General features: G+C 30.0%; 1 protein-coding gene across 1 annotated transcript; it reads left to right on the top strand.

Annotated features, from left to right (window-relative positions):
* Positions 1-15,018: 15,018 nt before the first annotated feature.
* On the top strand, positions 15,019-17,286 carry LOC112784034 (protein RESPONSE TO LOW SULFUR 2). Its single transcript, XM_025827123.3, has one exon. It carries the CDS (start codon positions 16,666-16,668, stop codon positions 17,044-17,046), a length of 381 nt encoding a protein of 126 aa, XP_025682908.1. The 5' UTR covers positions 15,019-16,665; the 3' UTR covers positions 17,047-17,286.
* The last annotated feature ends 6,962 nt before the right edge of the window (positions 17,287-24,248 follow it).

The raw sequence follows: 24,248 nt of genomic DNA on the forward strand, positions 1-24,248 counted from the left end.
GAAGGTCAGTGAAGCTCCTCTCAATATTTAATAGGCGCTTCTCAAATGACTGCATGTTATCCTCTATGACAGCAGTTCTGACCTCAATGTTCTACAGAAAAGAACAACTAGCATTATGTTTGACTCTACTATCGGGAGATGAAGTTCCAAAATAAGTGACAGAATAAAATTATTCATGGTGAAATAATGAATACATACGTGAAAAGTAATTTTGCCGGGGGGGGGGGGTTTGGGGGAGGGGGCTAAGCAAGGAAAATGAGTCAATGCGTAAAGTTAAAAAGCGTTTTTTCTATGTTGGAAGGCTTTGCTCCACCCTTATGAACATTACATGTGCCACATACAACAATGGAAATAAACACTAAGAATTTCCACGGTATACAAACCTTCACAGTATCTAGCACCTTTTGGATCGAGGCCTTATCGCTAACTTCAACAGCATCACCAGTAGAGTCCTTAGGCACAAATGGCTCGACCGACTGTTACATAGTCATCCAAAACAAAACTGAGATTGGAAAAAGCACAACAACATCACAAACAACATTAGGCACGTCATCATTTAGTAAGTGACAATAAAATTAACCAAAACGAAAAGATAAAAGTTAGACACTTCACCCTTTGGATCATGAGCTCTAGATTCAAGTTAGTGTTGTCTTCACTGGAATGGACCTCGAGCACAGACGTGGGACTCAGTGCTGGTACAATCCTACAACACAGACAATTATGTAGTATGGTTAAGCCAAGAAGCATAACAAAGACTAGTGTGGTTGGACATGTGGTCCAAAAAATGCACCCCAACTTAAAATAAAAAGGCATTAACAAAACACTTAAGGCATTATTGTAGGACTTACGCATCGTCCCTCTGAGACTCCTGTGAGTCATACGTGGAAAGTGGCTGATATTCTTCTATAGTCACAACTTCAGGACACAATAAATATTAGTAGAAGACTAAAAGTAAGGGAGGGAGAAGATGTAAAATGGCGCATGAGAGCGTGCCTAAAATGCCCTATTTATAAGGCCAAGAGGGTTCCTTCAAGGTAACCACAGTTGTCGACACCAAGCCTTCTATTGCTCAAAGTTAATGGCCCACAATTGTTGGGTTATTCGAACGACATGATGCTTTTTTAACTTAAAAAAGTTGTGATATATAGAACCGACTTAATGCTATAGTTGTTCAAATTTGTGGGTTCAGCATCTCAAAATAAAGGATAGTATTTTTTTTTGAAGATAATAATTTAATTATTTTTCAACTAATATAAAATAAAATTTAAGTATTTTTTATTTTTATATTGGACGGAGTTTGAAATATCGTAAAAATTTTATTCCATAATAATTAATCTTAATAAATAAAATTTTTTTATGTTAAAGCATTAATATATTTTATATTTATTTATTAAAAATAAAAAATTATGTTGTCATTTAAAGTATTATATATTAAAAGATAGGTATTTATGTACTAGGATATTCTGTATTTATTAAAGTCCATCGATACTCCTTTTTTATATTAACCTTTAAATTTCATTTAATGAAATCTAATGATATGTATCAATGTGGCACATCTAACAGCACAAAATTGTTGTGCTGGTTTTAGATATATCTTGATAAAATAGATATTTTTTAGTCAAATGATAGTAAGTAATTTTATTGATTTAGATCACATTAATGTAATTATTAGATAATAAAAATGCTAAAAAAAGAAATACATGATATTTTAAGAGTACAGATATATCAAATTGTCGTTTCAATTTATTTGTTTAATCAATGACAATATATATCTAGAATTAATTGAATTCAAATATATATATATATATATATATATATATATATATATATATATATATAACTATTTCATTTCTTCAAATTGTATAAGAATGTATGTTAGACATAAAAAAATGTTATGTATAAGAACAAATACATAAATTAGAATAAAACCTAGAAAAGTAAGTACCAATAACCTGTTGAAGGCAATAAAAATCAATAGAGAAAAAACAATTTGATGAATATTATGTGTATGTAAAAGAAAAATAAAAACAAGAAATAAAGTGTGTTGTTTAATTTAGTGAGTTTTATCAAAATAAACACATAAAATAAGAGAATAAAAAATATATAAAAAATTTAATATCTGATCTATTGTCAAAAATAAAAATAAATAAAACAATGATAATTCATTTTTTATACATCTACTTTATTTTTCAATACTACACCTGCCAAAATGTGAAGTCTCATCACACCGTGTGAGGGTTGTTAATTAGGATTGTTCTCAAAGAGAAATGATTAAACACTACAGAGCATAACATTAACCAAATTGGACTAAAAGATTTGGTCACTGATCCTGTGTTAAAAAAATCTTTTCGCGTTGTGAATGGCGGGATACAAATTTTCTAGACTCTCCTCATCTATACTGCACTATACCTAGACTAACAAAGGCATCATCATCATTGAATTGCAACAAGAGCACGTTTTCAAGACCATCCAACCTTACCCGCCAAAGTTAATAGATATGACGTCGTAGAAGAAGTTGGACGAAAGGTCATCTCCAATTTTTGTGTAGTTCTCACAAAGTCACGTAATTATTCCGCATGTTGACACCTAATTATGACAAGAGTTTCTTACTTTCTCCTGGGTTTTAAAATTTTATGCCTTTTTCAATGACTATTGCCTTACAACAAAAGTTGGTGATAGATTTGGAGTGGAGGGAAGAGAGATTTTAATTCTTTTATTTCGAGTGAAGATTAAAAATGTGAGTGAAAAGTAGGGGTGAACGTACTTTGCTTAAATAAAAAAAATTCTTTTTTTATTTTTGTAAAAAATAAAAATATTTTAAAAATTTATTTTTCATAAAAAATCAATAAAATTTATTTTTTTATTCTTTTAAACATATTTACTCTTAAGATAATATTAAACATACTATTTTTAAAAAATAAAAATAAAATAATACAACATATATGATAATTATTAGTTAAAATAAAACATAAAAAGAATATTTACTTATTTATTTATTTATTTTTGCGGATCCGTGAATGTGCGGATTATATATGCGGATATATAAATAAAATTCACAATCCGATCCGATTAGTGTGTGGATCGGATCCGATCCGTTCTGATAATTTTATCATTATTATATCAACATTGGAATAGATAGTTTCGTTCACTAATTTTTTACCGATTTACGTTGCCTAACTTATATCTCGTTTACACTGTGAACGAGATAAGATACGTCTGTGGTTGCATGTATCTCGTTTATAAACGAGTTGTAACGTGCCTTATCTCATTTATAGTGTGAACGAGATATGCATAAGCTTATTTTGTTTACACTGTAAACGAGATAAGGTTTAGATGCACCTATATAAGAAACTCGTTCACAGCGCCTCTTTTATCACTTTCCTCCTCTATTACCTTCATTTCTCCTATTTTTGAACGTTTCTCATGATCTTTGTGAGATACTCGGACTTTATTGTGCATGCAAATGCACGAAAACAGAGACATCAACCATCTAAATGCGATTTGACACATTGCGGGAGTGATCAACTTCGAGGTTAGGAACCTGCTTGACCTTTCCTGGGATGTTCTTGATCATTGTAGGCATGCCAGGGAGATTTATTGAAGAAACGGATGAGAAGAATGATTGAGATGAGTATGGAGAATACCAACGGTTTGTAAATTTTTTTTATAGTTGATTGATTTTTGTCGTACTATGTCTCGATTATAATAAAAATGTTTTAATTCTGTAAACGAATTCACTCTATCCCACGTATCCAGTTTGCAAACGTGAAACGTGTAAAAAAAACTCAGACTTACAAAAATTACCCGAAACGAGAGAGCTAATGAAAACCCCCAAAATCTCCATGGAAACTGGATCCGCTCCCATGGATACATGGGGACAGAGATAGAAATTGAGGTACATGCCCATGACACCTGCAAAATTTTCACAAAAAAGGTTATTTAAATATTTTAAATAAAAAAGTTATTTAGCAAATAAAATTTTGTAAATAAATAGTTAAATACTTATTTAAAAACATATACAGCATAAAAATATTTAATTTTGTTGAAATTAAACTGAAAATAATTATAAATTATTTTTTATTATTCTAAATTAAGATATCTTTTATCAGATAATTAATTTACTAAAAATTTAAATTTAGTTTTATACATATGTATGTATGGCACTGTATATAATTATAATTTATTCTTGATAAATATAAATAGCTTTAATTTTAAATAATAAATTTAGAATTAATTTTTATTTTCATATATTTTTTGTTTTCACTATTAAAATTTTTAGGATATGAATATCCATATGCTTGATTTAACCGGGTACAAAGACCTACTATAAGAAAGGGTAAATAATGTTAATAAACCAAACAGATTTAAATATTACATGAAAGTTCCAAATGAAAAAACGTCATGTTCCATGCATATTTCTATATAAATCGAATTCACTAAACTCAAATTAGCTTCTCTGGTATTAAATCGAATCAATGTGATTCGAATTAGTAGGATAAATGGTAAATCGAAATTAGTAGATTCGATTTATGAAGGAATGAAATACGATACAAATAAATCGACGCATATAGATTCGATTTAGCACATGATTTTGTATTTCTAGTAAATCGAATGGAGTGAATTCGAATTACATATCCTAGTAAATCGAATGGGTTAAATTTAATCTATAAGCAACAGGCTAAAAAACATAAATCGAATCCACTAGGTTCGATTTATCATGTATTTACCTAAGTCACTAGGAAATTACAAATATTTATAGTACTCCTAACATCTTTTAAGCCATTTTTTCTTTTTAAATTATTTTGCATGGAATAAAATATTTTTTTGTGGTATATTTAAATAAATTTATTAAAAAATACATTTACTTAAAATCCAAATACAACACTCTTTTACGTAATTAATAATTTAAAATTAAAACAATTATTTTATTTCCTGAAAAGTAATAAAAAAGATTAAATTTAAATGTAAATATTCATGCATGTATTCTAATTTTAAATAAAATACTCTGCATAACCAATAATAATTTAAAAATTTAAAAATTATTTTATTCCATACAAAACCGTTAAAAAGAAAAAAATGAACTAGCAAAATATTTATGAGACTTTTTCAAAATATTTGAGTTATCAAAAATGGACGAAAAAATATTGTATGGAATTCAAATTATTTTGCATGATTTTTATATTAAAATACATATACATTGTAATTATTTATTTTTTAATGAGTACAACTAAAATTTTAATAACAATTTTAAATTAAATATTTTTATAAAGTTTTAAAATTTTTTGTTATAAGCATTTTTTTAATTATTGTAAATAATTTTATAAAATTTAAAAATAGCTTAGAAGATATTATGAGTACTATAAAAATTTGTAATGTCCTAGTAGTTTAGGTAAATACGCGGTAAATCAAACCTAGTAGATTCGATTTATGTCCTTTTGCCCGTTGCTTATAAATCGAATTTAACACATTCAATTTATTAGGGTATGTAATTCGAATTCACTTCATTTGATTTACTAGGAATACAAAAACATGTACTAAATCGAATCTAGGGTAGCACATGTATCGATTTACTTGTATCGAATTTTATTCCTTCATAAATTGAAGCTACCAATTTCGATTTACCACATATCCTACTAATTCGAACTACATTAATTCGATTTAATACCAAAAAAACTAATTCGAGTTTAGTGAATTCGATTTACATAGAAATATGCATGAAATATGCACGTAACATTTTCTCATTTGGGACTATCATGTAATATTCAAATTTGTTTGGTTTATTAATGTTATTTATCCTATAAGAAAAAATAGACTCAATTACATGCATTTTCTTCTTATGCTTTTTACCACATAATACTGTGTTCGCCTTTAAAAACAAATTAAACGAAGTAACACATTAATAAGGATAAATTTAAACAACACAAAATATAACAACTAACTCCAAATCAAACTTTAATTATCCATAATAAAAAACAATAACATATTCAATGTTTACTTTTCATGAAATGTGGGTTTTCAACGTCTACTTCAACAAACACATTAAAAGAACACTAACAATAGACTTTTCTACTATTTCAAAATACGTTAAAACGCAATAACAACATAATTTCCTGATATCTAGCATCATTTACTTTCAACACGTGTAACTGGACTTAATTTATTTCTCCTTTTTAAAATAATTCTATTTTCTACCTTTGTTGTTCTAAACGGTCTAGAATGTGGCTCATCCAACTCTACTAGCCTAAACGGACAATACAGTGATTGACTTATCTTAGTGCCACGGCTGGCTCAACAACTCATTAGGACAAGCTAGACCTTGTCATGGTCAATTAATGGGTAAACGGATCAATCAGTTGGGTTTCACCCTGATCCATATCGTGTTATGCCCATGGGGATTTATACCCACCAAATCTGATTTTTTTATTTTATTAATAAAATAGACGGAAATTAAATCTAGTATAGCTTAGTTTCAATAAAGTGGAATGTAACATAAGAAAACTTTCTTGAAATACGACATCACACAATAAAATTTATTTAATAAAATAAAACTCATTGAAATGTGATAAAGCATCGCCGCCAGCATTTTTCTTTCATGCGGTTCTCTTTTTTCTTTTTTTTCCTTTTTTTTTTCTTTCTTTTTTCTAAGAATAAAAAAGTTTATGAGAATAATGGAAAGTTATGCCAACATAAAAAATAATTACCGTACAAATTCAAAAAATTCTTTCAGAAAGTATTTTTCATTATTCTCTCTTTTCATAGTGCATTGATTTTAATTTTAATGGTTTTCTTTCTTATTCCAAAATTTATACTATGCATTTTTTCTTTTGAAAATAATTAATTAAAATAATACACAATGATTAAATTTTGAAATGGCAAGGCAGGGACAATAATTTGGCTCTGATACCACATGTTAAATATTTCGTAAAACCAATAATTCAGGTACTTCTAGCCACAGCCATAAAATCTTTGATTTAATTTGGAACTTCTAATTCTTGAACCATTAAATCAGATAGAATCAGAATGTGTTTGTTTGTTATGTAATGATCAGAATTGGGGACCCAAATTATATAAATTTTGAACAGTGGGGTTCTTTCCATCAAAGAATAAACAAACTGTCAATACAATAACTAGTATAATTTCTTAACAATTATAATATCACCCAGACTAATTTCTATATTAACAAATTAGACCACAAATAGAATAAAATTCTAACACTACAATGATAGATCGTAACATTTGAAACTTGAAAGGATATACCAACACAACATAACACAATGATTAAATCCACATTTTAATCCTTGAGATTTATGAGATTATCCGTTTTGGTCCCCAAAATTCAAAATTACCTATAGTGGTTCTCCAAATTTAGTCCGAATACTAATTTGGTCCCTCAACCCCTTTTCGACAATAACTAGGAAAAAAGAATGCTAAAGAGCCACCCCCTTGCCACACTAGATGCTGCAACGGCTAGCTGATGTGGCAAGATTTGTATTTGTACCCAATGTGGTCCCTGAAACTCTAATTTTCTCCCTTTATTTATATTAGTTTCATTCTTCTTCAACCTCCTTCCTCTTGTCTTATTATTCCTCTTTTTCTTTTTCATCTTGTTTTTTCTTCCTTGTTGAAGCTTTGTCATTCGTCGTTATTAGTTGTGACACTATGATGGATGGTGGAAGCACCGTAGTTAAAAGCTTTTTTATGTGAAGAATAAACCAACTTATCGTCTTCAATTTTCTGAAAACTACCCCATGATGATATCAATTAATCCATTCATCTACACCACCACAAAAGAAAGCATAAATACTCAGAACAAAATTATGCATTTTTAACATCCTGAGTTAAAGATGAATATCATGTATTATACACTACTCTATATACTATAGATACGAAGAACAAATTCTAAAAAATAATTTAAAATTGTATAATCATAACCCCATCAATATCATCTCCTACTCCATTTATAAAAAATAGAGCATCCCAAACTTCAGCCAGACATATAAGAAATCAACAAAATAAATTAATAGTAACAAAACATAACGGTTCTCCATTGACAAGATCACCAGCACCAGGGAACATAATCATACATGCATTTCAAAAATAAATTAAAAACACATAAAAACATAAAACCCCAACATTAACGATTACCTTGGCTAATAACAAGAGGGGAGCAATCCCTTTCCTTCAAAACACTGTGATTTTCACTTTTACCTAGCCATGTATTAGTTCAACCTAAGTGACGATGGATTTTAATAACCCTTCACTGGCGCCATTGATTAGAGACGAAGAAGAATAGTAGAGGTGGAGAAGAAGAAGAATCCTTTATATTTGGTCAAAACCTTTTCTTCTTCCTTCATATACAAAACGATGATATTTTTGGCTTCTTTAGATTCCAATTGCTAAATGACATTGTTTACCCCATCATCCAACATGATAGTAAGGGTGCCACTTCAACACTTTGTTTGCCTAGTCATAGCCAAAAATGGTCAAAAGACCAAATTGGTGCCCAAAACTAAATACGAGGGACCACTATAGGTAATTTTGAATTTCGATGACCAAAATGAGTAATCGTGTGAATCTCAGGAGTCAAGATAGAAATTTAGTCCAACACAACATGTTCTAGAATACTCATTTTCTTGGTGGGTCTCTAAATTCAAGTGGGGTCCATAATTAAAATAAAAATGGATGAAAGGGAGAAGTGGCTAAGCAGAGAGAGAGAGAGAGAGAGAGAGAGAGAGAGAGAGAGAGAGAGAGAGAGAGAGTTCTACAATTACAACAAAGAAAAAAAGAGACAGAGAGTGAGGAGAGGAGAAGAGATTGACGAAGAGAAGAAGAAAAAAAAGGGAAAAAGCGTAGTTCCAATATGCTTTTGTTAAACTGGTATATTTGTTTCATTTCTTCTAAAATTTTAGTATGTTATTTCTGGTATAGTGATGAACATTAGGATATAACTTGCTAGTGTATTATCTTCTTTTTTGTCTGATTTGAGATACCCACTTTGTGGAAGATTTATGTCGATTCTATCAATTTTGATGATGTATTTTGTTGATTGTTGAGATTTCCTGGTGCTACTAGGAATACTGATTGTGTACTCATTATTTTGATAGCAAAAGATTCTTACTGGACTAGGTCCCGTATATTTTTTGTCCCTCTTTTGGGAGTTTTTTCACGATAAAAATTCGGGTGTCTTATTATTATAATTTCTGCCACTATATTTGCTGTTTGGAGTATTTTTGGTATTGCCTATTTAATTGCACATGTGTGAAAAAATTATTTTTTTTCTTTCGCTGTTAGACAGGTTCTTATTTGAACCTTGATTTTTTCCAACAAAGTGGCATCCAGAGCTTTAGTTGCTTATTTATGTGCTAATTAAATAGAGAAAAATATTCAGGGGCCAAATATGGTTAAATTGAATTTCAAAAATTACCCAATTTAAAAGATTCTTATGGAAGATATATTATATAGTAAGGACTTGTATGATCCTGGGGAGGGGATAAATCCAAAGGTACCAAATCAGATGCTGAAGGAATAAGTTGAATTGGAAAACAGTTGCTTTAATTAGGCAATAGCTTGATCTTATTGTGTATCCATATGTTGACACTAAAACTAATGCTAAGGAGATGTAGAAGAAATTGAAGGAGTTATATGAGAGGAAGAATGTACAAAACAAAGACTTTTTTTATTCAAAAGCTAGTCAATATGAAATATATTGAAAGTAAATCAATGCCTGAGCACTTGAGCATATTTCAGGAGATTGTGAACTAACTAACAAATAACGACATCACTTTAAATGATAAGTTACAAGCCTTGTTGTTGCTGAGTTCTTTGTCTGATAGTTGAAAAGTTTTGATTATGACATTGACTTACTCAACTCCAACGGAAAAGTTGACATTATCAATGGTTAAAGAGAGCATGTTAAATGAAGAAGTCAGAAGAAGAGATCGAAGTTTGACAATACCTCCTTCCAGTCAGAAGCACTTGTTTCAGAGTCAAAGGAGAGAAGTCAAAGTAGAAAACTCCATAGTTCTGACAGGTTAGAGAGTCGAAGAAAGTCAAGAGAAAAGTACAAGTCAAGAAAGGAGTTCATTTGTCACCACTATGGCAAGCTAGGACATATCAAGAGGTATTGTAGGTTATTAAAAAGAGAACAATCAAGGGGAAGAAACGAAGACAAAGGTAATAATAGTGATAAAGAAGCTGCTACTATTGGCTATGAAGATCTTCTTATCACCTTTGATGAAACCTATGTTAATCTTGTCTGTGATGATTCTACTTGGATTATGAACCCTGGTACCTTATGTCATATCACTCCGAGGCGTGAATTTTTTACTTCTTATACTGTTGGAAATTTTTGGCAAAATCAAGTTGGGAGATAAAAGGGTGTGTGACATTATTGGTATGGGTGATATGTGGCTCGAAATCAATATAGGATGTAAGTTGCAGTTAAAGAATGTTAGGCATGTGCCAGATATGCAGTTCAATCTGATTTCAGTGAAGGCATTAGATTAAGAGGGTTATTGCACTTTTTTTTTGTAGTGAAAATACATGATTACCAAAGGGGCTCTCATTATTGCTAAAGAAGACAATAGTCTCACTACTCTCTACCAGTTGGAAGAAAAGCTGTACAAAAAACAGGTGAATGTAGCTGATAATTCCTCCTCTAATTTGTGGTATATGTGTCTTGGTCACTTGAGCGAGAAAGGACTTAGTGTCTTAGCGAAGAAGCAATCACTTCTAGTAAAAGGTACAAATTTAAATACTTGTACTCATTGTTTTGTTGGAAAGCATGATAGAGTATCACTTTATAGTTCTGGACCTCATAGGAGATCACATGTTCTAGATTTAGTTCACACTAATGTTTTCACTGTGGATTCTAAGGCATTATGTGGTGCATCATATTTTGTTACTTTTATTGTTGACTATTCTCAAAAAGTGTGGGGTTTTGTTTTGAAATCTAATGACCAGGTACTCGATGTCTTCAAGCACTTTCATGCAAGTGTTGAAAGAGAAACATGAAGAAACTGCAATGTGTTCGACCAGATAATGGTAGTGAATATAGGGGTCCATTTGAAGAGTATTGCAAAGGACATAAGATCAAGCTTGAGAAGATAGTTTCTAAGCCTCTTCAACATAATGAAGTTGTAGAGAGAATGAATCGCACTATCAATGATAGAGCCAGGTGTATGCTTTCTCTTGTAAAGTTTCCTAAATCCTTTTGTGGTGAAGTAATGAGGACTGCAGTAGATTTGATAAACCTTTCTCCTTCAATTTCACTAAATAGTGATGTTCTAGAGAAAGTTTGGATAGGAAAAGATATCTCATATAGTCACTTGAGAGTATTTGGCTACAGGGCATTTTTTCACATTCCAAGAGATGAAAGATCGAAACTTTATGGAAAGTCAAAGCAGTGTATCTTCATGGGTTATGATGACGAAGACTTTGGTTATAGATTATGGAATTTGATGAGTAAGAAAATAATTAGAAGTTGAGATGTGATTTTTTTTTAAGACCAAACAATTAAAGACCTTGAGAAGATAGATAAGCTAACAACAACTATTCGACGTTTTGCTGATGATGAACCTAGTCTTTCCACTAGACCTCTTTGTTGATGGGAGAGATTCACAAGTTGATAATGATGGTGATGATTTGTATGATGAACCTACAGCTCAACCTGAGGTGCCAGATGTTGAAGTTCCACCTGAACCACCAGTTGAGCCTGAATTGAGAAGATCTAATAGAGAACGTCATCCTTCTCAGAGATACTATCCTAATAAGTATGTGATGAATACTAAGACTGGAAAGCCAGAGAGCTACTAGGAAGCTATGTCTGATGAGCATAAAGAAGATTGGTTGAAGGCCATGCAAGAAAAAATAAAACCTTGTATGAGAATCATACGTTTGAATTGGTGAAGTTGCCGAATAGTAAGAGAGCATTCAAGAATAAATGATTGTTCAAATTAAAAGCAGATGAAAATACTTCATGGCCAAGGTACAAAGCTTGATTGGTTGTAAAAGGTTTTGACCAGAAGAAAGGTATTGATTTTAAAGAGATATTCTCTCCAGTTGTGAAGATGTCCTTGATAAACTCCATTTTATCATTCTAAATTGTGCTAAAAAGTATAGAGTTTATCAACAAACTTGTACAATTTTGGCATAATTAATTGAGTTTTTCGACTCTTGCTTTCCGATGAAGTTGTATGTGAAGAAGATGCTTTTTTTTGTTCCTAATCATTAATTTTTTATGTCATTCGATGCCGTGATCAAATTTGTTTTAGTATTTTAAGGTTAAGGTACATAAATAGCCTCAAAGACTCAAAAAGAATGGAGCAAATAAGCAAATTGGGGAAGCGGTTTGAGAGTTGAGCTTTCTCTGTGTGCACGAGACAGCTCCACAAGCCTTATTTGATGAAACGCATGCATCCTTATTTTTGGGCTCCAAAAATCCCATAAAGACCAAAAAGGCCCCCGACATCTATTTAAGGAAAAAATGCAAGGAAAAGATGAAGTAGTTTTCTAAGTAATCTTAGTTTTAGTTTTATTATGATGTTTTAGTGAATTCTAGAAAGAGAAGATCCAACTTCTCTCTAGAATTCTTAGGATTTTATTTAGTTTTCTCTCTAGTTTTAGTTTTATATCTTATTTTAGTCTGGTTTTAATTACATTTTATTATTCTACTAATTTAGTTTGATAGATTTCTCTTGTTAATTTTTTTGTTTTTGTGATTTTAGTTTATGAACACTTGTTGAATTTTATGCTTCTTATGAATGAATTTGATGTTTTATATTTCATTGATGCTTACTTGAGTTGTTGTTATTGCTTTTTTATAGTGGGTAGTTATAGTTTTTACTAATTCTTGTAATTTATAAAATGCCTCACCTAGTTATAGAGTAAATTTTCTTTTTCTTGGCTTGGGTTCGGAATTTGGGTGACCTTGAGTTACTAATATCTAAGTTGATTGATAATTTAGAGATTTTAATTAATCTTGTTTCCATCAACGCTAATTTTTTACTAATTCAATTAGTAAGTTAGTTAGGACTTATAGATTAGAATTAATTAAGCATAATTGACTTTTCTCGATTTGTAGAGGTTGATGAATTAGGTTTGTTCTTTACAATTATCATGTTATGGTTAGTGATAAGGATAGTGATCCTTAACCCTCAACTCTTGTCAATACTTTTTTTTTCTTTTACTAGCGAATTGCCTTCTCTGCTCTTAGTTTAATTTCTTTTGCCGTTTAGTTATTGCTTTCTCCTTTAATTTCTCGCTATTTATATTTTTATTAATTGCAAACAACCCTGATTTTTGTCATAACCAATGATATGCACTCGATTGTGATTCCTAGGGAGAACAACTCGGGATTAAACTTCTAGTTATTAATTTGAATTTGTGACATTTTTAATGAACTTTGAAGAGCATTGAATTCCAGTTTAGAGTTACAACGAAATTTGAGCTTTTAAACTTGTGAATTTCTAAACCGGTGTTTAGTGCTCATAAAGTTTTTGGCGCCATTGCGGGAGAATCGCAATGTGTGCTTGTTATTAGCTATTGTGATTAGTGTGAATAGCTTGCTTTTTACTTGATATCCTAGATATTGTGAATATTGTAAATATGCTTATTTTCCAATTTTTGTTAGCTTTTCTTTTATTTAATTTACTCTTCTCTTATGAATTTTCATCCTTGTGGCTTTGAGTATGGTTGTAACTATGTTGTAGGAAATGGCAATTTCAATGATGGTCTGCACCAAGAAAGGAATTATCAAATGAGGGAGGAGCTGTATTCGTATGGATAATCTTCATAGCATCAACCTTCTCTATCCTACTATTATCACAGTCCATTTAATGGTGCATACCAATCCAATAGATTTGGTGATCCTAGCTATGATTATGAACCTCAACCACCATACTCCTATGACCATCATCATCAATATTACCTTCAACCACAATACTCCCAAGCCTCATTCCACCACCAACAAACCTCATGGGATCCAAATTTCTGTCCACCTTACAACTACCCATATGACTCTTATGAACAACCACACTTTGAAACCACCACCATTCCAATCCTCGTTATCGTCGCGCTCCACCATTGTCGCCACTGGTCCTCACTGCTGGTCCTTCCTAGGATTCCAATTCTACTTCTTATTTGTTGATTTTGTTAATTACATTGTTGATTCTTTTGTTTCTGTTTCTTTTGTTAATTACATTGTTAATTTGTTAATTTGTTAATTTTGTTAATCACATTGTTTCTGATTCTGATTCCATTGATGTTGTTGACTTTGATTCTATTTTGATTCCATTGTTCTGCTTCTATTTCTTTTGATTCTGATTCTAATTTCATTGTTGTTGTGCTTCTGATTTTAATTCTATTTCTTTGATTTTATTGTTGTTGCACTTTTAATTTCATTATTCTTCTAATTTCTTATTTTTTGATTCTTTAGTATTTGATCTACAAATTTATTTTTTTTACTTCTGTTTTTGCTTCTATTTCTTATTCTGTTTTTTATATTTATTACATTGGTTCTATTTCTGATTTCATTGTTGTTGTTGCTGATACTGTGATGAAGAAGAAAAGATGCTGCTGTGATGGAGAAGAAGAAAAAGAAGAATAGAAATTGGGTATTTTGGAGAAGAAGGAGAATATTATTTTGGTCCGAAGAATGATTTTAAAACTAAGTTAAACCTTAGGGACGATTTTGTATGCAAAAAAAGGTTGGGGACGAAAATAATTTTCAGCCTATACCTTAGGAACCAAAATCGTACTTAACCCAAACAAAAAAGATAGGTTGAAGTTGAATACAAAGAGAATCACTCTACTTTCTATCCAATTTCTTGATGTAACAAGAAATGGACTCTTCAACCTAACTTGTCCACATTATAGTTTGGGAATTGAATCGAAGGGACTTCTCAATCTTCTACCCAATTCTCTGTGCAACAAGAGAAGGACTCATTCAATCTCACTTGTCCACACCATGGTTTTATCACGAAACAAAAAAAAATGCTTTGGAACCTCTAATCAATCAATACTATGACTCCAATAGTTTATAAGGTATTTATAACCTCTTATTAGGTTAAAACATAAAAAAAATCTTAAGTCTACAAATACGAAGTCCAATCTAGTAACTAAATAAACAAAATTAAAATACATAAAATTAAATTAAACATTTTAAAATATAAACTAATAACTTAATAATATTTGAACTCTTTATATCACGAACATTTGAAATACGTAATATTTTAATCTCACTTGTCAACATCATGGTTTCATCACAAAACAAAAAAAAAGTGCTTTGACACCTCTAATCACTCAATATTATGACTACAATAGTTTATGAGCTATTTATAACCTCTTATTAGATTTAAACAAAAAAAATTCTAAACTTACAAACACAAAATCCAATCTAATAACTACAATAAAATTAAAATACAACAAATTTAATTAAAAATTTTAAAAATATAAACTAATAACTTCTAAACGTATTAGTTTATGTGATAAACGATGAAAAATAAAAGATAAATTAGAATAACAGGAGGTAAATGAATTAAAATGTTTTTTTCATGTTTAATAGATCTTAGAATGCAGCTCAATAGAGCATTGATTGGTATTGTCTAAACTTTCTGTTAGTTACTTAACAGAATTGTTTATGAATTATAAAGATATATTCCATACAGTAATTAATTAACCTTTATAACTAACTATCTTTTCACTTAAAAATTTAAGTGCCACAATTTAATTAATAACTAATCTTTGTTTGATAGGTTTATTTAGCTTGTCCCTGAGGGACACATGTTAAATTTATAAATAGAAATATTAAAAAGTTAGTATATTTTATAATTTGTAACCATTAATTAATTATTATTAGTATTTTTAGTAATATAAAATTATATTTAATAGTATAAAATTATTCACTTTTTTTTATTAGTTATGTGTTGATTAAATTTTAATAAAACTGTTAGTCTTCTAGGCTTTTTTATTTATAAATTTAAAAAAAATTATTAAAAATATAAAAAATTTAAATTTTTAATATATTTATTTTATATTCTTTATATAAAAAAATTTAAAATTTTTAATTAATGATAAATTTATCATATACTTTTAAGACCTTGGTTAGCTAAATCCTTGTTTTATTTCATATTAATAGATTCTTAGACATCCACAAGTTACTATTAACGTCCGTACTCAAGATTAATCTTTAAAATTTTAATAATTTACACTATAGTTTCTTCAGTGATGATAGCGCATGTTTTTTCTCAATCACATATTCAGGTAAATACAATGTGAAGATATTTTTTCTCTTTTGAATTTTTAATTTAATTAACAAAATTTATCTTAAGCCGACAAAGTAGAGATAATATTAATTAATGGAACTAGTATGGCGGTGGGGACAAAAAAGAGGGATAGATTCATAGAAGAAGAGTAAAAACAGAAAAAAACGGGAAGCAAGCGAAGCGAATGCGTCAGCAAGGTCAGAACGGGTTAAACCGTCGCGGGTGAAATTCAGGTTCATTGAACCTAGACATACCTGCTAACGCTCTATTTATACCCCATTCGAAATCCATGCCGCCACACCACAGAATCCAAACCATTAAAAAGAACACAGAGCACTTGGTTCGTTACGCTCTTCTCCAAATATAGAGTTTCTTTCCTTTCAATTATTTTTATAACCTACCTATGGCGATGATGATGGCTGCAATCGGAATTGGTGCTGGCAACAAGAAATCCATGACGCCGGAGAAGGATGCACCTCCGGCGGCGGAGCTGAAGAGGAGGAACGATGAGCTGGAGAAGCAGCTGAGGGAGAGCAAAGAGAGGGAAGAGGAGATGAGAAGGCAGCTGCAAAGCGCGTTCGAGAGGCTGCGCGTGGCAGAGGAGGCAGAGGAGAGGCTCTGCTCGCAGCTCGGTGAGCTTGAGGCGGAGGCCGTTCACCAGGCGCGTGAATACCACGCGCGAATCGTTTCTTTAATGGAACAGCTCTCACGCGCTAACATGCTCCTTCACAAGGCCGGTGCTTCTCCCTCCTCCTCCTCCATCTCCATTCATTCGTCTTCCTGAAAAACATCGTCACTAATAAAAATTTCTCATGTTGCAACAGCAAAAGAAACGTTACTTAGATATATATGATATGATGATTAAGATCCAAATTAGCATGGATCTAATCTCTGTTTAATGTAAGATTTTGATGTATATTAGTTACTTCTGGTTTGGATTAATGGAATGGGGATGATTAATTTTGAGACTGTATAAAGTATAAACGTTTCCTTGATACTCATAAATAAAGTAATGTTGTGAATAGCTAGTTTTCTTGGCTGTTAGTTCCTCATTTTGTTTTGCAAAATCGAAAGTCAATTATATACAAAACCGATTAAACCAATGAGGATTGAATAGTGTAAACACTGCATAAAGCGATGAATGGAACAGAGGAGAAGAGGGTGGGTTCCATGAAAGTAGTGCAAGAGAGATGCCATGATGGTGAGGTGACGGATTTGTTCGGATCACATCGTCCACGACCATACATCAAATGCGGTAGACGAAGTAAGATTCTTCTTTCTTTCCGTTTTTCTTTTCAACTTTTTAAACAGAGATCAATCATCAGTCAAATTACCTCGTTTTTGGCTCCTGTGAAAAGTAAAAAAACCATTTTACCCTTTGATCAGGTCATTCAAGAAAAGAGGACGACAAAATCAATGGAAAACAAGTATGCTGAATTTATTTGCTCACATTCGTATGTATGACACAAGCTTAAAGTTAATGAATCATCAACTTTTATGTGTGCCTGTATAAAGTAAATTTTATTTATCCAAAAAAAAAAAAAATGTTACTTAACAAGTGTTTTTCCAAGAAGTACATTTGTTAAAGTTCTTAATAATAATCATAAGTTTTCATGAAAGAAATAAAGCTTTAAAAATTAACTTCTTTTTCTAGAATTTAGCCGTTTTGTGTCTTAAATATTCGTTTTAATAATATAAAAAATACTTTTTAATAATTTTTAATAAAATAATTTTTTTAAAAGTACACTTAAAAATTAAAATGTGTCTTTGAAACGTATTAGTAATTTTTTTATAACTTAAATAAAATTACGAAAATTATTACTAAATTGGCCTTATAAAATTAAGTGGCCCCATGCAATATTTGATGATTGAAGTAATATATACAGAGAAAGTTCCCAACTTTGCAGGAGTGTTGCGAATCAGGAGTCAGCACGTGGAAGGTGATTCCTAATTTCCTATCGTGGTGGATCTTGTCCTCTACTCAATAAATTAACAAAATATTTGATAACTAAAGAAAATTAGTCAAAAACAGACATAATTTATCTTATTTAGTATTTATTAATTGTTATAATAATTAATGAATATTAAATAAGATAATTTTTAACTGTATTTTTTGTCTTCCTAACATTACTTATTATTAAAAGAGAAAAATATGAAGGAATGAACAATAAAAGAATAACCACCACCAAAAAAAAAAAAAACAAAAATGTTAAACATATATAAGTAATTAGATGACTAAGAATATAATAATTCCAACATAATTTGAAAGTGGAATGGTGGAGGTGGTCCACCATCAAATGAAAGGCACCGGAAAGCTTTTAGCCAAGAGAGGGAAAAAAAGCATGAGAAATCCCATTTAATGGCATAGCAATAAATGATGATGAAGAAAGGTTATGTTATTATTTTCCACATGATTGCCTATCGCCTTCCGTCTACATTATCTCCATTAATTGTGGTGACCTCATTTTGAGTATGGTATATCACATTCCATTACTCACATAATAATAATGCGATGCAAGTTACATACTTACATGACAAGGCAATAAGTCATCAATAATGCATATATAGGCATATTCCTTCCTCACTCATATCCAAGGGCTAGTTAACCAACTGGCCTTTCTTTCTTTCTTTCTTTCTTTCTTTCCTGTCAAAATCTTATTCTTTGTTTTATTTTCAAAACACATTATATATGTCTCTTTTCAATTGTTCATATTTTATACATCATTATCGATCTACAAATAACAAACTCCAAAACAATACCAATAACAACAAATAAGTTTTTGATATCTTGACAACAATGGAGGTTTGGTTGTCATGCGTTATGTATGGTATACAATATATTATAAGTACGTAATTACTTATATCATTTCACATTATAAATGTTTAATAATGGAACATAAAACTAAATAAGACTATACGAAAGTAATTATATTTAAAAATAAATAAATAAGTGATTAATCTAAAAGTAGATTAATTTCACAATCAATACTAACACTATTTTTGTTCCATTAGCTAGGTGAGAATCAATTATATATAAAAAATATCATCAAGATATTCAGTCAAAAACCATATTTATATTTTAAAAGCTGCTTATTCGTTTAACAATAAAACCTTCAAACCGTTTTATTTATTTTTTTTTAGAAAATTAAATTAATAATATGTATTAAATCCACTACCTTTGGATATGTTTACGAGTGTGTTTTAAATTTCTAAGCCTGTGTAAACTAGATCTACTTTTGACTTAATATGAATCAAATTATAATAAGAGTGAAGTAGATTAAACGTGTTATTCACGTATTCTTCTGTTCTAGTCGTTTACGCAAGAAGAAAGAAAAGTATATATAGAAGGTGATGAAGCTATACCCCTCTAGTCCTAGGGCAAAATCAACAAAAGGAGACACCCTTTTATGTATGCTTATTATAAAATTTCAGAGTCAATGATGATCCAGAAAGATTGAGACTTTGTGTTATCTTTGCCGAATATGGCAATGAGAGTGTGTTCTCATTTGAAGATTTTATGTGTGTATAATCTTCAAGCAAGCAATGTCACTATTTTCAAACTTATTGAAAATTATTTGTTGAAATAGAAATGAAAATAACTCGAAAAAAAAATTAATTGTAATGTCAGCAAGAAGAATCAAGATTTCAAATCTAAAATTGATATTTCAGCGACCTTCATAAATTTCGGACTGCACTTCATGTAAATTACTGTCAAAAGGTAAAGATCACATGACATTATACATACCGGAGATTAGAGATAGTAATATTATTAACTATTAATTATTAGATTATGATAATTTTTACACACTTTAATTTTATTTATTTAATTTTCTCCACTCTTATATAAAAGATTGAAATAAATAACGTTGACATCATCTTTTATTTGTGTTTTCAATTAAATAATGTATTTATAATCCCGTAACAATAACTCTTGGATGTGGTCCAAGTATTTATTATGAAAGGAAAAGTATGGTATAAAATGTTATTTAAATCTATTTTTGGTGTCTTTGGCCTTTGGAGGAAGGGTAGAGTCGGGACTGTAGCATGTAGCTTGTAGTGTTGCACGTGACTCATGAATAAGGCAGGTAAGTCCATCAACTAACAATTGAATAAAGTGGATACCAGGCCAACATTTTAACTGCCTGCCTCCAAACGTATGGTAACAACTAACGACGCAAGCCTAACATATCATTGGGTGGTTTGATTGGTTAAAGTTGCAAGTTGCAACTTGTATATGCCCCGCCTCTCGAGTTAGTGTCACTGTGAGAGTGAGTCAGTGAGGCTGGGCTATCATTTCAACGCCACTTCTTTATGTAATTATGTCTACATATTTCATCCTAGATGCCAACAAATTAGGGAATTTGGCAAATGTCTATTTTAAAAGTTAGAATAGAGAAAAGTGTTAGGAAAATATGATAAATATTGACAAATAAAAGTAAAAATTTGTATATGAGAATAAAAGAATTATATATTACTAATATCTTTATAATATAATAGTTAATAATTTATGAGAATAAATTCCGTATTATATAAAAATTAGCCACAAGAACTAAATACAAAAACTATTAAAATTATGTAGTATGTCTGTTGTTGTTGTGTTGAAATTAGCAGCTATTTATATATGGAAATTGAATTTAAATAATTAATAAATTATTAATTATTTTACCCACTTATTAGCTATTAGTGGAAGTATATTATGAAAATTTATGTTCCATTAATTAGTAGGACATTTATACTTTAGTCATTCTTCTAATAATATTTCTCTTTGTATGTCTTTAAAGATATGCTTTATTAAAAATTTTGTGAGGAAAAATTATGTAGGATAAAAATTTGACTAGGAAAAAAAAAAAGTATAATATCCTTTTATAACGAGAACTGTTTGGTAAAAAAAAATTTTATCATAAAAAAAATTCATTAAGATAAAATCTAAATAGAAAAAAGGTACAATTTCTCTCTCTCTTGATAACATCATTAAGATCTCAAAATCGACGCATTTTGATTTTATACATCATATGGTTAAAGGAGAGAGTAAACTAGCAAAATAGTACCCAAAAGTATATATCATTGACAAAAAAATTTCTTAAGATGCTAATGATAAATAAACACTTAAAAGATGTAAAAATATGACAAAAAAAATTAGATATTAAATATATATTTTAAAAAAATTTATAGGTCAAATTTTGATATAAATTTTTGTAATTATTAAAAAAATAAGATCTTTTCATTTTTAAAATATGATAATTTTATGTCAAGTAAATTATTTTTTCAAAATTTTTATTGTGAATGACCACATTTTTTTTAAAAGTAAAAAAAATAGAGATAAAATTTTGTTTCGTATTTTTTGTGGACCTTCTAAATATTTATTCAAATGTTGTTGCCACAAAATTTTAAATTAAATGAATAAGTTGTTTGCTAAATACAAAATTTTTTTGTCATTTACAAAAAATATAATATTTATTAGTTATTTTGTCGCATTTTTAAATCATTTAGGAATTGTTTTGTCGATAACATTTTTTTTGGGATTTTTTTTATCAGCGACCGAATCTTTTAGATACCGAATTGGTAGTTAACCTTTTCAAAAGAAGATGTAAAAAGTGATTTAGTAAATAAGTCTGCCAAATTATTTCCTTGATTTTGAAGATTGTGTGTGAAGAAGAATTTGGGTTATTAGCTAGGTAACCCACATGATAATTGAATATATCCAATCAAACTCCTAAGCCAAAAGCATTCACAACTTGCCTCATGCATTACAAGTATTTCAATATGATTGGAAGATATTATGACTTTAATTTGCTTTATAGATCTCTATGATATAGTTGTGTGGTCAAATGTAAATAAATATTTTATTTGGGATCTACCTTTATAGGGATCAAATATAAATAACCTGTATCTGCATAGCCAACTAATTGTAATTTAGATTCATAAGGATAAAATAATCTCATATAAATCATCCCACAAAAATATTAAAACATATTTTTTATTTCATTCAAATGTCTTTTGGTTGAAAAAGAACTTTTTTTTTGCCAATAAGTTACGACAAATATTATATCTAGACGTGTATTATTAGCAAGATACATTAGTACTCTTATAACAATAAGATATACTACTTCATGATATGAAGAAAAAAAAGACAAAAATTCAAATGAAATAAAAAATACATTGAAATTGAAATAAAAAATAAAGAGGATATATTGAAATTAAATGCAAAAAAAATTACTCTATTTTTTATCCGATTTCTTGATACAACAAGAAAAGAACTCCTCAACCTAACTTGTTCACGTTATAGTTTAGGAATTAATTCGAAATAACTCTTCAACTTTCTACCCAACACACTCAACTTCATTGCTAATATCATAATTTTATCGGAAAATTCAAAAGAAGTTTTTTCACACTTCTAATAACTAAATATGGCAGCTACAATAATATCTCTTAAAAATAAATGGAAAATCGGCTTAATAACAAGTATCAACTATGGTAAATTGGTAATGACCATAAAGCCAGTAGTAAGCATAGATATATATAGTTTATGAATAGAGGAGTGCTAGGGGCCAATAATTTTTGTGATTTGTAGTCATCAAGTAGCCATCAATAATATTTTTAATGGTATGAAATTTTATCCAATGATGTAAAATTACTCATTTTTCTTTTGCTAGTTATATGCCGACCAGAATTTGATAAAGTTGCTGCCCCTAAACTTTTCCTTATGAATATTATTGATATCCAAGTTTTTTATATATATATATAGTTTATGAATATTATTGATATCCAAGTGATAAATCACTATTTTACGGTTTATTTTGTTAAATTGAGTAGATTTTATCAACTATTCTTACACTTATTCATATAAATTGTATGTTTTTAAGTTTCCTTCTTAATTTTGATGAAAACATGTTTCTTTGGCCTTAAAATTGATAATTTTTAATCATCTTTTATTATCATTCGATGCCGTGATGCATGTGTGCGTTAAGTGATTTCAAGTTTTATAAGGCAAGAATGGCTTAGAGGATGGAAATGGAGCCTGCCAAAATGGAAAGAACACAAGAAATTGAAGTTTTGACAAGTTGGTGTCCATGCGTACGCGTGACCAAGCCATAACCAAATGACGCGCACGCGTGGCCGACGCGTACGCGTGACCAAGTGCAAGGTTCAACGACGCATACGCGTGACAAGCGGCACGTGCCTCAGTTACGGGAAAACGTTGGGGGCGACGATTTCTGGGCTGTTTTCGACCCAGTTTCAAGCCCGAAAATGAAGATAAGAGGCTGGGGAGTGGAGCTAGACATGCACTTTTCATTCATTCACACACTATAGGTTTTAGAGTTTTTAGTCTTATTTATTCTTAGCTTCAGAATTTTTTTTTGCTTTAATTTAGTTTTCTTTTCTACCTTTTTTTCCTAGCATTTTAGTTATATATCTACTTCTCTTATTGATTCCTTTATTTTGCCCATTTAGTTTATGAACTCTTGTGTTACCTTCAATTTCTTTTTTAATGCAAATTTATGTTTCCATGTCTCTTTTATGTTTGCCTTGGTTTCTCTTATTGCTTTCTTACTTGTGTTAGTTATAGCTTTTATTAATTCTTACATTTTATGATTTCTTTTTATTGCATTCTATGTGTTTGATAAAATGTCTCTTTTAGTTATAGAGTAAATTTTTCTATTCTTGACTTGGGTTGGTAACTTGGGTGACCTTGAGTTGCTAATGCCCAAGTGATTGATGGTTGATGTTCATTGACACTAGCTTTCACTAATTCAATTAGTGAGTGTCTAGGACTTACGGATTGGGATTGATGAAACTCATTGACCTTCCTTCAATTGTTAGAGGATGACTAAATGAGATTGATCCCTACAACTATCATATTGGGGTTAGTGACAAGGATAGAGATCCTTAACCATTAACCCTTGCCAAAACATTTTTATCATTTGAGTTCTCCTTACCTTCTTGCTATTTATATTTCTTGTTCTTTATTTCAAAACTCCAAAAAGA

The sequence above is a fragment of the Arachis hypogaea genome, chromosome 20, assembly GCF_003086295.3.
Source record: "Arachis hypogaea cultivar Tifrunner chromosome 20, arahy.Tifrunner.gnm2.J5K5, whole genome shotgun sequence".
Taxonomy (NCBI): Eukaryota; Viridiplantae; Streptophyta; class Magnoliopsida; order Fabales; family Fabaceae; genus Arachis; species Arachis hypogaea.